General features: G+C 40.4%; 1 protein-coding gene across 1 annotated transcript in view; it reads right to left on the bottom strand.

The window, feature by feature from the left end:
- The window catches only part of ttc28 (tetratricopeptide repeat domain 28), a 158,308-nt gene that overhangs the window by 39,160 nt on the left and 105,506 nt on the right, over positions 1-13,642 (bottom strand). Inside the window, exons 6-8 of the mRNA XM_072372692.1 lie at positions 9,941-10,162; positions 8,321-8,509; positions 8,128-8,224 (exon numbers count right to left, since the gene is read on the bottom strand). Coding sequence (XP_072228793.1) covers positions 8,128-8,224; positions 8,321-8,509; positions 9,941-10,162 — 508 coding nt within the window. The remainder of the gene's footprint in view (positions 1-8,127; positions 8,225-8,320; positions 8,510-9,940; positions 10,163-13,642) is intronic.

Raw genomic sequence — 13,642 nt, 5'->3', positions numbered from 1 at the left:
GAAGCTGCCAAAGATTCAGCGTTGAATCTACTTTTTGGTTTATTAAAGTCTCCCGCAAGGGACTGCGGAAACTGATATGACACTGGTCTTCCCAGAAAGCAGGTGTAGGGGGAAGTGACTTTTTGTGTTGTACCCCAGTTACTTCTAAACTGGATGAGACGGTCTGAAACCAGAACCCACAAATCACCCCACTCACTTCAGCTGAGGAACCAGCCTCCGAGACTGAGGAATTACTCCATGTCAGCACAGCAGCCAAGAGTGTGTTTGTTGATAGTCACAGAGATGTGCTGCATGAATTACACTGTTAACGCAGACAACCTGAACTCTGGTGTGTGTGTTCCTTCGTGTCAATGTGAGCCCACCCACAGCACACTGAGTCTTTATCTCATTTTATTTTGTTGGCAACAAAATAATCACACACCACTTGTCTGACTCACCAGATTTTGCTCCCTGTCACTTCCCTCTCTTCCCCAAAAGAAATCCAACTATAAGGGTCACCCTTTTGACATAGCGGAAAATAACCAGCATGAGTTAGAAACGTGCATCTGATCCATATTACAAATGGGACTTCCAGGAAGATTTCCATACATGGCAGCAGAGCTGGGAGCAAAGAATCACTTCATCAGGCGCTAACTTCAAAGGGGAAAGTGGCCAAATTGAAATCAGGTATGTTTTTTTTTGCTTTTTAGTGGCACAGGCTCTTATCTTTAACAGTAGTAATAGCACTAACCTCAGCAGAAGACCTAGTTTAATGTCTTAGGAACCATTGAATGGGTGGATACTTTTAGGTCTACTGTCTGTTGGTCCCAGAGGACAAAACAACTGTAAAAATAACCATTTAGAGAAGGGAAAAATATTCCAAATCTAGAGGAAACACACATAAATAGGAAAATCACACACAAAAAGAGTGCATGTTAAACCACAGCCATATGGGGGGGAACTCCTCTGTGTCCACCTGTTGGAGGAGGGGGTCTGGGACAGCTCCGCACCCATGAGCAAAGTAAGTGGTGCAAAAAGGGATGGAAGGACAGATGGAAATGTGCTCCAAGATGTAAAAACACATTTGAGTCCCGCTTGTCATCTCTGCACTCAACAGCGGAGATGTCTGTTTTCATCCTGAAGACAATTCCATTTTTCAGTTTACATGTATTCATGCTGTTCATACATTAAAACTGGAGAGACCACTTTAAGCCCGTACCTTGTCTGCTGCAAGTTGTTAAGACGTTATGGGCCACCATTCTAATTACATTTAATTATTTTACTTATTACTGTTGTAATTGTCTAGCTTTGATCATATTCGTAGTTATATACGCTTTGATGGTTTGGGGTGAGCTCGTAAGACCATCCTTGTCTGACGAAAAAATATTCTTCGTAGATTTTTCTTTATAGTCATTCACCAAAATAATCAAACTGGTCTCCTGTGTTGCATTATCCAAATCTTTTCAATCCTACTATTTCCATTGTGTAGGTCGCAGCTCAGGGGTTGTTGGTTCCCAAAGAAAAGGGAATTGTAAAAACGAGCTGTAGGGGAGAGAATGCCGAATCAAATACCCAGCCAACGGTTGGCTAGTAACAACTTGCTTTTTGCTCAAATCAATGGTCTGTCCAAAACTGTCCCAAACTGCATCTGATGCAGGACTACACCAGTACTGAGCAGCACAATTCCAACAATAACAAGATAAACATGCAGGAGTGTTTTGAGGATAAAAGGGGTTACGACTTTAAGACCAAAACCAACCTTGTAAATGCATGTAAACATGTTAGTTCAAGTTAGACTGACATGTTAGTTAGACTTATACAAAATCAAGCTTCTTAAAACTGAGCTAACACACCCAGATAGTGTGGCTGGAGATCGAAGCAATCCCACATGTATATGCTCAACTAGACTCAAATAACTCTCTGTTCGTGTTTCTTTGTTTAAAATATCTTTTAGTAAAAACGGTAAAGTGTAAGTGTTTATCAATCCAGCTGAATTCCCCAAAAAGCTGCTCTCATTTACATATTTTTCTGTTTCTTTTGTCATAAACTGGGACTGAAAATCAGCCCATTAAGACACAAAGTATTTCCAGACTGTCGCTCTGCTCTAATAAAATCCTCATTTCATAAGCGCAGCCTCATCTGACAAAATCACCATTAAAGTAACTTAAAGACAGCGCCTGTGCAGGGAATTCCGCTGTACTTACATAGACAGTGATCTACCACAGAGGAAGTTAGAAGCAGCGGGTTGTCTAAAACATTTTCTTACACAGTCTACATCCTTACAATTTCACTCATGTGCCTGTCAGCTGGGACCAGGATGGTGGTCCAGATAAAAGGCCAAGTCAAGCTGCAACTGAAGCTCAACTCAGCTGTGCTTTCTCAAAATAAGGGTGTCAAGTAAAAAGCAAGTTCTTATTGCTTTAATCACATCTATTAATACTGGCCAGTAAAAAAAATCTATTCTACTAGACTACTACTTAAACATCGTGTAAATGAATGCCATTTTAACACTTCACATCCCGTTCCTCCCGTTAGAAGCTGCGTGATCTTCAAATTAAATGTAAATGTATATCATAATTCCCTGGATGAACAGATGATCCACATTTATGGGAGGACGAGGGTCTCCAAATTATGGTGGGACAGTGCTTCTTGGCTTGTGCTTTCATTTTGCTTCAGGAGCATGAACAGAGGACTTATTCAGAAATATACTAAAGCAACTTTCCAAAGAAAATAATCTGAGACTGATGCGAAAGGTAAAAATCAGGCACTGACATTACTGCCTATGCTGGGAGTAAGATAGACTTGGGAATCATCTCCTTTCTGCCCAGAAACACAAGAAATATTAGCACTACCCTATTCTTATATAAAGTGAGTCTGTAATTTAAAGTGATAACAGTTGGGAAGAAGACAAATTTAAAAGGATTTGTGGTCCCACTGAGTAGAAAATGGCTAAATGACAGGTACGAAAGAGGTCCATGATGCAGATGTGCTGTCACTGCAAGAAGAGTAGTGATTAAGATTTAAACGGTGACATCACACATCGCTAAGGAGTTCCTCTGGACAGCTAGAAAATGACCTAGTTGAGATATTTTTGGACTTAGAGAGTGCTGCTTTGCAAAATACAGTGAAGTGTGATATGGTCAAATTCAGGCTGGCAATGCCTCTGTTTTTTTTCTTTATAGGAAAAGAAAAGAGGTCAGAGAGGAAAGAAAGAAGAAGGAGAACAGTGAAGGAGAAAAAAGAGGAGCAAAAAGGTGAGCAAACAAGGAAACAAGAAGGGAGGACGGGAGAATAAAGGGTTGTCAAGTCAGCATTCAAAGAACCATAATCATCCATAAATGATGACCTGAATCATTGATCTGAACCACAGACTGAAGCTCGTCTGTCAGGAGAGAGTCAGCAACTTCAGCTAAATCCCGTTAGTTCAAAGCATCTTCTGAACCACTGATGTGAGCATGCTTTCCTTTCTCTTACTTCAGACAGCAAATAATACGAATTTTTGGTGATTACAGCAGCCGGGCAAACTGTCTCTCAGAGAGGAGAAGGTGAGAGGAAACAGCACAGACGCCGTATGATGTCAGACAATTCAAATCTATAGAAGAATGAGTGCAGAGAGACTGGAAGATGTTTAGATTCATCTCCTGCAGCTAAAGGCATCAGTGAGAAGTCTGAGCAGTCTGCCTCTCACACCCTACTGACAAGATGCCAGCAGCACAGGAAAAAGCATGCTCAGGGAGAGTAAAACAGATTGTCTTACGTTTTTAAAGAAAACTGAACCAACAACAGGGATCTGACAGAGAGAGGAAGAGGAAGATGAGTCTAAATACTGCTGCTGAAAATGAGTAGATGCATAGATGCAACAACGGCTAACCATTAAACAAGGAGATAAAAGTTCAACTGAAGGAAAAAAGAGCCCAAATCTTCAGATCATAACATTTAGACATCTTATGTCTAGAAGTATATGTTAATTTTTGTACTGTATGTATCAACACATATTTTTGGATGTATTGTGGCCCAAAAATAATTGTCTTTAAGCCCTGCTCCTTTTTTAAAATTTCTATTTCAACTTACAGAACAAAAAGTCAATTGTCCACTCAGCGGTGGAGTCGGGTTCACTGCCTCTCGGATATCACTGTGGCCGCAGAAACCAAAACCTCCTTAATAAAACATGAGTGTTGATTGTCCAGAGAGGCACTGCTGCAGTCATGTGATAGGGCTTCAAAAGCCAGATGGGTTGATGTGGAGCTTCTCATCACTGAATAAGGCAAATGAGCTGTCTGGGTATTTGGATATACAGCCTTTACAAGACTAGCACAGCTTATTTAGACTAAAAAATTTATCAAAAGTGCTTTATCTGTGTATCTAAAGTGGCAGATCGATGCAGATTGAGTTGTCCAGGCACAGGACAAGAGCCCAGGCAGTCTATTGAGCCCTGGTGGCGACAGCAGTGACAGAGTGGGTCAATGTTAACGTGGGAACAGTTCAACGAGATTAGTTAGAGGCTCCTTGCATGTAAACCATGTCAGAGCTTTCCATCCGGTGAAGGAAAGACTTCTGCATCTACTAGCATTTACTCATCTTAGTGTAAAAATAGCACCGCAATCCACTTTGTTTTTACTATAAAATACTTTAGTTTTAGAAAAGTCAAATTCAGCAAAGAAGGAAGTGATGTATGTCTAAAAAATGTATCAGTTGGAATTGGTTCTAATTACAAAGTAAAATGATAACTACGTGTGTTATTAGAACACGTTCGTCCTCTTTAAACTTCCTGCATCAACACCTGCAACAGTGTTTGTTAAATGTGTGACTATAATGAGCACTCTACACAATAAGAAAGAAAAGCTTCCTAATACAGTACATATTAAAGCAGTTCAGAGGCAGGTCGTCAATTTAAGCAGATGAAGCAGTGCTTAATAAAAAAAAAATCACAGATTCCAACTGTGTGTATCTGTTAGAGTTACTCCTCTATGGATGAACACAAAAAACAGGCTAAATAAATGGTTACTCCTCCTGACCAAAGTTTAAATTACACATGAAGCAGGAAAAAGTTTGTACTGTTTTTATGATTAAAACTGGCCTCTTATCCCAGGTTTTGAAGCACTGCTTTGCAAACTGTGCGCATTCTTTCGTGCTATGTAACGATTCAAATATGAAATATCTGGAGCATCACCCAACATTGTTTGGGTGTCTGATCAGGTTTCTGGGTGTCATCATCTCTGCTTTCAGCGAACGTCAGTGGGGTCGACAGGATCCTTGCAAGCTCACCTTCTCTGAGCTATGAGGAAAAAGTTGGGCATAAACATCGAGGAAGACCAGCACCTGACCTAAATTTGTTCCACCGGGTCTGTGACACAGGTTTCTATGGTGGGACTGGTACTAGATCCATCTGTGGCTAACAGTGGAGCTAACAAAATCGAGACATTTGCTGGTCATATTTGTTCTTTAGTATTGGACCACAACATGGACACAAGTGGGTAAGAGTGGGCTTTCATGAATAAAATATTTTTTTCTGCAGTGCCAGAATGCACGGAAGAGCTACAGTTACTTTGAATGTGCTTGATAATATTAAATACATTAATATTATGTGCTTAATATTATCAAGCACATAAAATTATTATATCAAATAGTTTGGTGGATGAGGGCAGTCAGAGACTGGTAAAAGTCCTCTTTTGGTCAATCAGCAGACAATGAAAACTCTCTTTTTTAGATATTGATAGTCAATTAAGTCTTATTATTTTGTCTCAACATGTTTGGATATTTCCCTATAAGTCAGCAGAAGCTGAAACCTACAGGTTTAATTAAGAAAAATGTCTCCATTGCTCACTGACCTCCCTAACCTTTGGCTTCACCCTTCTGTGCTTCATAGTCTTCAGGAGGCACTGCATCGACTTACAAGAAAAGAAGAACTTCTATAAGGTTCTAATGGAAAAAAGGACCTTTTCATATCGTTTGAGGCATATCAGTATTATATATCATTCCTGACCACAATGTCACAAAGATTTATCTTTAGTTATGTCTAACAAAAAAAACTTTCTACAGGCTGCACACTTTCTACAGTGCAACCGTCACATACTCTGTATGCTGTGTGGACTGCCAAAATCCAGGGTATAAAAACATCTGCATTCACTCTCTCCTGAAACGTAAGCTTTTTGCTCTGAGCTCATGTTAATAACTACAGCCAACTTTGATGACTTTATCAACACTTTTATCGGGTCTGCTCTTCTTCATCTGGGCTTTAGGAGCCACAAAACATTTAGTAAAGAAAGTTGGTTGGACAAAATATTAATTCTGAAAACTGAGAGGAACATGTAAACTCATTGCGAGTTAATATGCCACTCAGCATATCCCATAGTTGCTCGACTGACTTAAATCTGGGGAGTAAAGAGGACGAATCAACCCCTCAAATTTCTTGTCATTTATTGTCATGCTTCTCAAACCATCACTGATCACATTCTGTGGTCTGGCAGAGCACATTATTCTGCTGAAAGAGGCTGCTGTCTTAAAGTACAGCTGCCAGGAAGGGGTGTGTGTGGTCTGCAACAGTGTTTAGATTGGTGGCAAAGATCAATCTGAATGAAGTTTCCAAGCAGAACATTTGCCAGAACATCAGACTACCTCTGCCAGCTTCTTTCTACGCCACTTCCTATTGCCGTTGCTTTCAAAGGATAATGTCGTACACACACATGCTGAGAACATGTCTCACCTTCTTCTGTGTCTTTGTGGTCCAGTTCTGTTGTTCTTATGGTGGGCTCTCTGATCGGTCTGCAGCCACCCAGCCTCATACGCAACAAACTGTGATGCACGTTTGTGTATTCTCACATCTTTCAGCCCAGCTAGGAATTTGTGCTACAGAAGCTCGACCACAGAGGCCAGCATTCACTGCTCGGGCACATCAGTGAGCCTTGGCTGCCCGGTTCAATCCCTTCTTGGACCACGTGTGGAGGGTAAAACCACTGCATACTAGGAGCACCCCATAAGACCGCCTGCTCTGGAGATGCTATAACTCAGGCTTCTGTCTATCGTGATGTGACTCTAGTAAAAGTTCTCACATCCTCAAGCTTGTACATTTTTCCTGCTTTCAAAACTCTTTTAAAAAATGGTCAGTAAATCCCATCCCTTAACATGTGCCATTAAAACCAAATTCTCAGAGTCATTCACATCACCTTTCAGTGATTTTAATGTGGCTGATCACAGTCATGTTGTGACACATTTATTTGAACAATACAGCACACTGTGAACTCTAATTAAGGACTCAACTGAATGTGAACCTTTAATTTAGCCTGTTTACTGAAGACCCTGCAGGACTGCAAGGAAACCACACCAGGCTAAAGCTGCTACACTAATGGACTTGTAGGTGAGCTACTGGTTCTCTTGCCCTTGTAACATTCCTGGTCACCTGTTCTGGTTGTTTTTTTTGTTAGGTACAAACTTTAGGTTGGATCTAGCTGGAGGCACAAGGATTACATTGTTGGACTTTGCTAGTTTATAACAGATAAATGTCTTTGTCTGTTTTTATCTTACCCTCGGTAGATGACAAACAACTACAAGGTGTAGTACCAGCTCTAATAAATACTTCTTGTATCACATATATATATATTTGAGGTTGGCTTGTTAGGTTTGTTAGTATAAATGCTGTGGTACGCACAAAGTCTCTTCAGAATCTTCTACCATATTTGAAATACCCTGGATGTTTGACACACTGAGACATAGTTTTCTCCAGTGCACTGTTGTAACTACTAATCCAGAACTAGGTTGTGTTTCCTTACATTCTTATGCTCATATGAATCAACAGTGGCTTAGAAGCTCTTGTTGGGTATGTCCCAAGTCTGAAACTCCCACCTGAGAACTGAAGTCTTTCAGATGAGAGGTAAAAGCTCTTCAAAAACCTGGAAAACAAGTTCAGTTGCCTTCTATTCAAGCACTTAGGAAACCCACTGACACCTGATACAACATATGGCGAAGTACTTCCCATTTTCAGACGTTGCTTCAGCTCTTCATAAGTTAATCTAGCATGCAGGTCTTTGGACTGTTGGAGAAAACCAGAGCACCTGGAGTAAACCAAATCAGGCACAAGCTGTGAGGTGATTCAGCCAACCTGGTTCACAGTACTGGCCAACTAACCCCTCCATGACCCGCAGTTAAACCTACCCAGGTTAGAGGACGCTCGGCCCTGTGCCGCTCTGTCCAGCAGCTCCTTAGCAATGTCCAGCTGGTTTTCATGGTACTGACGTGCCCGCTCCAAATCCTGAGAATCGTCATAAAAAAATTAAAAAATGACCACATATTCACCACATGTTGATTCCTGAATGAAAATGTCCTGTTTAAGGGGTTTTAAACTGACCTGCATGCATCGGGCAGCGTGTCCAAGACCTGCATATGCCCTCATCTCGATCGGTCTGTCTGCCAGCTCTTGTGCCAACTCCAGCACTCTCGTATGGTATGATATGGCTTTGTCAAAGTCCCGTTGAGAGTGGTAGGCACTGCCCAGGTTGCTGTAAGCCCGCGCCTCCTCTCGCCGGTTCTCCAAAGTCTGCCAAAGACATCATCCATTTACCATTATTCAAAAATTAATTATATTACTGAGCTTGAACACATAACTGAAAGTATTTTAACAACAAAAAACGACTGATATTAAGGCTTTAAAACTGATTTTGATGTTTAGTAAATTATTTCCTGTAAAGGACTCAGAATCTAAAAACAAAATGAGAAAACAGGTTTTCTTTGTACAAATACAGAGATGGCGCCACACATATCAGAGAAATGGCAACAGAAACATAAAGTTTCTTTAGTAATTTTTATCCTGACACCAGTTCAACATTTAACAGATGGTCGTCTTGTTTGTTGAGAACAACGTCTTCTTAGAGTGAGACGTTGGCTGCAGTGCTGCTGGTCAACTTGCTGTTGTCTTCATCCAAAAGACGAGAGAAAAAGACGAGACAGAGAAAAAGCCATCTATTGTGGCTTAATGTGATAAATGCACAGGTTTTTGTCTTTATTGTGGTTGTTATGTTATGTTATTTGAAGGATCTGCTTCATCGTTGCAGATCAAATATTTACAGACGCTAACAACCAGTTTTGTGAAGAGCCGTTATGTTTGATGGGAAACGCACCAATAAAAGAGTGTTTGTAGGAAGTGGGAGATGAACTAAAATACAAGCAATATGATGTCTGGAGTAAGAACCACAGTGCAGACGGGTTGGGGAGGGGGCATCTGGGATGGAGGGAAGGGAGCAGCAGGTTTCTTCCCGTGATCATCATGGAGGGTGTGGGATCACTGGCAGGCAAGTGGATGAGCTTGAAACCCTGATGGGGGCTCGGCAGAAACATTAGGAAGGCAGTATTGTTTTTTTTTGTGGGAACTCTATCAACACTTGTCTCTGCTACACTTGAACTGAAAACTAATTTTTTATTTATTTTTCAATTTATCAATCTTTTAACAATATCAAATCATCAATAATATTCTATACTGAAGCGATGTAATTTCCCATTTAAGGATGAATAACGTATTATGCAATAAAGATCAGAATATCATGACATATTTTTCAGATGTCGTTTCAACCAAAAAAATGCTCAGTTGGCATGGTCGGACAAAGTAATAAAATCCTACATAGAAATCAAAATCAACAATGTTTTGGTGCTTCTTCTAATATGTGACTTTCCTGCCACATATCTTGCACACAAACATAAACCTCGTAGTTATCTCTTGAAAACAGGTCACAAATATAAAGTCAGAGTTAACAAACTTTTCAAGGACAACTGGCCACATATTACTTCAACAGGTGGAAACTGTGCTTTGTTTCAGATTTTAGGATCAGATTAATACATGCCAGGTGCTCTCATGAGCATTTGTGGTGCCAAGACAATGACTCAAAATAAACCGGTGTCTCCTTTAAGCTTAAGCTTTGAAACTGATCAAAAGCCAATAAAAACCCAGCATCACGATGTACTGAACAGTTATTACCTTTGCAATGTCCAGGTGCTGCTCATGGCATTGTACAGCATTGGTGAAGTCTCCCAGTGCTGTGTAAACAGCTCCCATGTTGCCCAGTTGGCGGGCTTCAGAGAGCTGGCACTGGGTCTGTCGGGCCAACAACACACACTGTTTATGGCTGGCCAGTGCGTTGGGGTAGTCGCCGATGGCGGTGTACACATGGCCCAGACTGCTGAGGGCGTCTGAGGCAGCCTGAAATCACACATACACAACAAACATAATTTCAAGGAAATCCAACCCAAACAAAGTTTTCTCTCAGCATAACAAGGAAACTCTGAAGACGTGTCCATTAAAATTAAATATCTGGGTACATTGTGTTAATAACAGACTGGAACTAAAGGTTAATTTGGGGCCTGAAACCCTACACAATAATTAGGAAACAAATTTAAAGATGCCAACAAGGTAAAACTATTTGATAGTAGTATAATAATATTGCATTAATAATATGGTAACCTACTAAAATGGTGATAAAGGTGGAACGTAATATTGTTACAATCGGAGCGTAGAAAGATGAGGACCCAAATGTGGAACAGCAGGCAGAAGGTGACCTAACTTGGAGTTTATAAAGGAAACAAAAAACGCGACGACATACAAAAACAAACAAAACTACATACAAAATTAACCAAATGGGGAAAGCTGATACACAATGAACAGCACTACAGGGTAAAACCACAAGGAAAGTAACAGTGAGGATGTGACGAGGACTGAGGGAGGTGAGAACAAATGAGGTTCAGGTGTGGCAATCAGAATGAAGACCAGGAGTGCACAGGAAGTACACAAGGGGGTAAACTCATAGACCATGACAAACATGATGAAATGAATGTGGTAATAACATAATAATAATAAGTGAAAATAGGATGAGGTTTCCATATGATTTTAAATTTAAATCAACTTGCCTTAAATACGGCATCAAAGAGGTCAAAACTGATAATTATCATATTATAGTGCTGAAATTCATCCCTTATGTTCCTTATATATCCATTGATGTGATCTATAAATTATTTTCACCATTACTGCTCTTGGTCTCAGGCCCCTTATAACCCTATAATATCAATTACAGTCTGTATAACCTTGGTGCACTCATTGTTTTTACCAGACTATTACCTGGTTATCAGTTTGGGTATAACCTTGCTTATCTTATTACCATGCTGTAATGTGAAGTGCGACTGAAATTCGCATCACATTTTGCTATTGAGCAAATTTATGACATCTGTTCATAAATTGTACATGTTTGATTTAACTGTGACAAAATAAATATGACTTTCTTCTCTATATAGATTTGCAAAGACTATCCGTCATGGAGAAGTTCCTGTGCAGCGAAATGATCACAAACCAGCTGTGACTGAAGTGAATCATGTTTCGTAACTTGGATAGAAAATAATGGAAACACTTGTATCACAAAAACAAGTGGAAATATGTAACATGCACAACTTAGGTATTCACTGAATAATGTCATTTGAATTGTGAGCTCTCAGGGGCACAGATATGTCGAGGCTAACGGTCTGATTGCATCAGTTGCTCAGTTACACTGTAAAGACGGGGGAGTGCACTAATTGTGTTAAACATTTGCAAGTTTTAATGAGGAAGGAGATAAAATGAAGATTTCAGACAAAAGGTGAAAAGAAGTGATGCATTAATGAACAACAAGAGACAAAATATATGTTCCATTAAAGCTTGCAGGTATTATTTTGGACTTCTACAGCATACAATTGGCTCCTTAAACAAATAATTAGTTCTGTTTTGTTCCAGTTTTTGTAATTCAGATAATTGTTGTTTATGTACCTGCTTCTTCAGCAGTTTGCATCACAGATGATTTTTTTCCTTTCCACCAACACAGTGACTGAGCTTCATTATTTAGTCCGAGTGGTATGATTAACAGGCACAGGGTTTTTTGATTTGATTAATTGCAGAATTCTTTTGAGTGTTTAGAGAAAAAAAGCTGCTGCAGTTAATTACAGAAACATTTAGACAATATGTCGGCTGGGCAGCCTGAATCAACACCTCCACCAGTCGGCACCAACAGCGTTGTGTCTTTGGCACCGGTGATAATGACTCCAATCTGTTGAGCCCTAACACAGGGCAGATCTGTGAACACACGGTGTGATGTAATTATCAATAAACTCTGTCCCGAGGTAAAGACTCGCCATAAGAACAATCTCTTTGATGCAATCATAGAGATTGTAATCAAGTTAGAGGCCGTCTGAGCATTAGCAGCAAAACAGATCCAAGAAGGACACATCCAGGCTGGACAAACTGATCAGACGGGCTGGTGCTGTGGTTGGCCTAAAGCTGGACTCACTGGTGGCAGTGGCAGAGAAGAGGACTATGGACAGGCTACTGGACGTTATAGACAATGCCAGTTACCCTCTGCAGCAAACTTGTTCAGTGACAGACTGCTCCTTCCCACGTGCAGGACCAAAAGACTCAGAAACGCCATCAGGCTGTACAACTCCTCTCTGGGGGGGAGGAGGGGTATCAGGAGATAGAGGATGGGAAGGAGCACTAGCACTAGCTGGATATAGGATCCATTTCTATACCAACAGTCCGTTAATCGGGTAGCGGGTGGGCTGGAGCCTATCCCAGCAGTCATCGGGCGAAAGGCGGGGTACACCCTGAACAGGTCGCCAGTCCATCACAGGGCCACATAGAGACAAACGAGACAAACAACCATGCATGCTCACACTCACTCCTACGGACAATTTGGAGTCACCAATTAACCTGACATGCATGTTTTTTGGATGGTGGGAGGAAGCCGGAGTACCCGGAGAAAACCCACGCATGCACAGGGAGAACATGCAAACTCCACACAGAAAGGCACCAGGCAGGGATTGAACCTGGAACCCTCTTGCTGTGAGGTGATGGTGCTAACCACCACACCACCGTGCAGCCCGGATACAGGATCTTTATTTTATTTCTTCATTTTATCATTATCTATTTTTGCATGTAATTTTGTATACTATTCTTTTTTAAATTTTTCTGTAATGGCGGGAACCTCCCAAAGGGATCAATAAAGTTCTATCTAATCTAATGTAATGTAATCTAATGTAATGTAATGTAATCTGTTTAGAGACAGTGAAAATTAGATCAACATGAAAGTAAAGTGCAACAGTAAATACATTTTAAAGGAAACTTTTTGTGTATTTTCATAATATTGCTTTTGCAACTTGGCTCCAAAACCTACAGAAGTATGTTCTAAAATGTGGAGCTGCTTTGATCAGTTGATTAATTAGTAGATTAGTCAAGTCACACAACTAAGTTTGAAAATCCTTTCACAGATTTTTCAAGCAGAAATGCCAAACAACCTAAAGACTGGCTGCTTCGTGTTGCTTTTACATGACAAAATGACAAAATGACTTGTTTGTATTTAATTACAACACATTTTATGACATTTTATCGATTAAATGAGAATAAAACCTCAGTGTTACAGTGTCACATCCTTCATTCAAACAGCCAGTGGAGAGATAAACCACATTCTTGTAAATTGAAGCCTTAATAAGCATTAAAAACTGTCCCTGAAAATAGCCAAACTGACCTTTAGTGGAATTTAATTGACATCTGGACACCCTGCTCTTTTCAATTCTGTTGATTTGCGTCCATAAGCGTGTCTGTGTGTTTGTGAAAAGACACATCCACAGAAATCCCAATTCCCAGCAAAGTGATGAGTGCAAACAC

This window comes from Leuresthes tenuis, unplaced genomic scaffold (assembly GCF_036924035.1).
Source record: "Leuresthes tenuis unplaced genomic scaffold, fLeuTen1.0.hap1 SCAF_19, whole genome shotgun sequence".
In the NCBI taxonomy this organism is placed as follows: Eukaryota; Metazoa; Chordata; class Actinopteri; order Atheriniformes; family Atherinopsidae; genus Leuresthes; species Leuresthes tenuis.
This window is presented reverse-complemented; position numbering and strand designations above follow the sequence as displayed.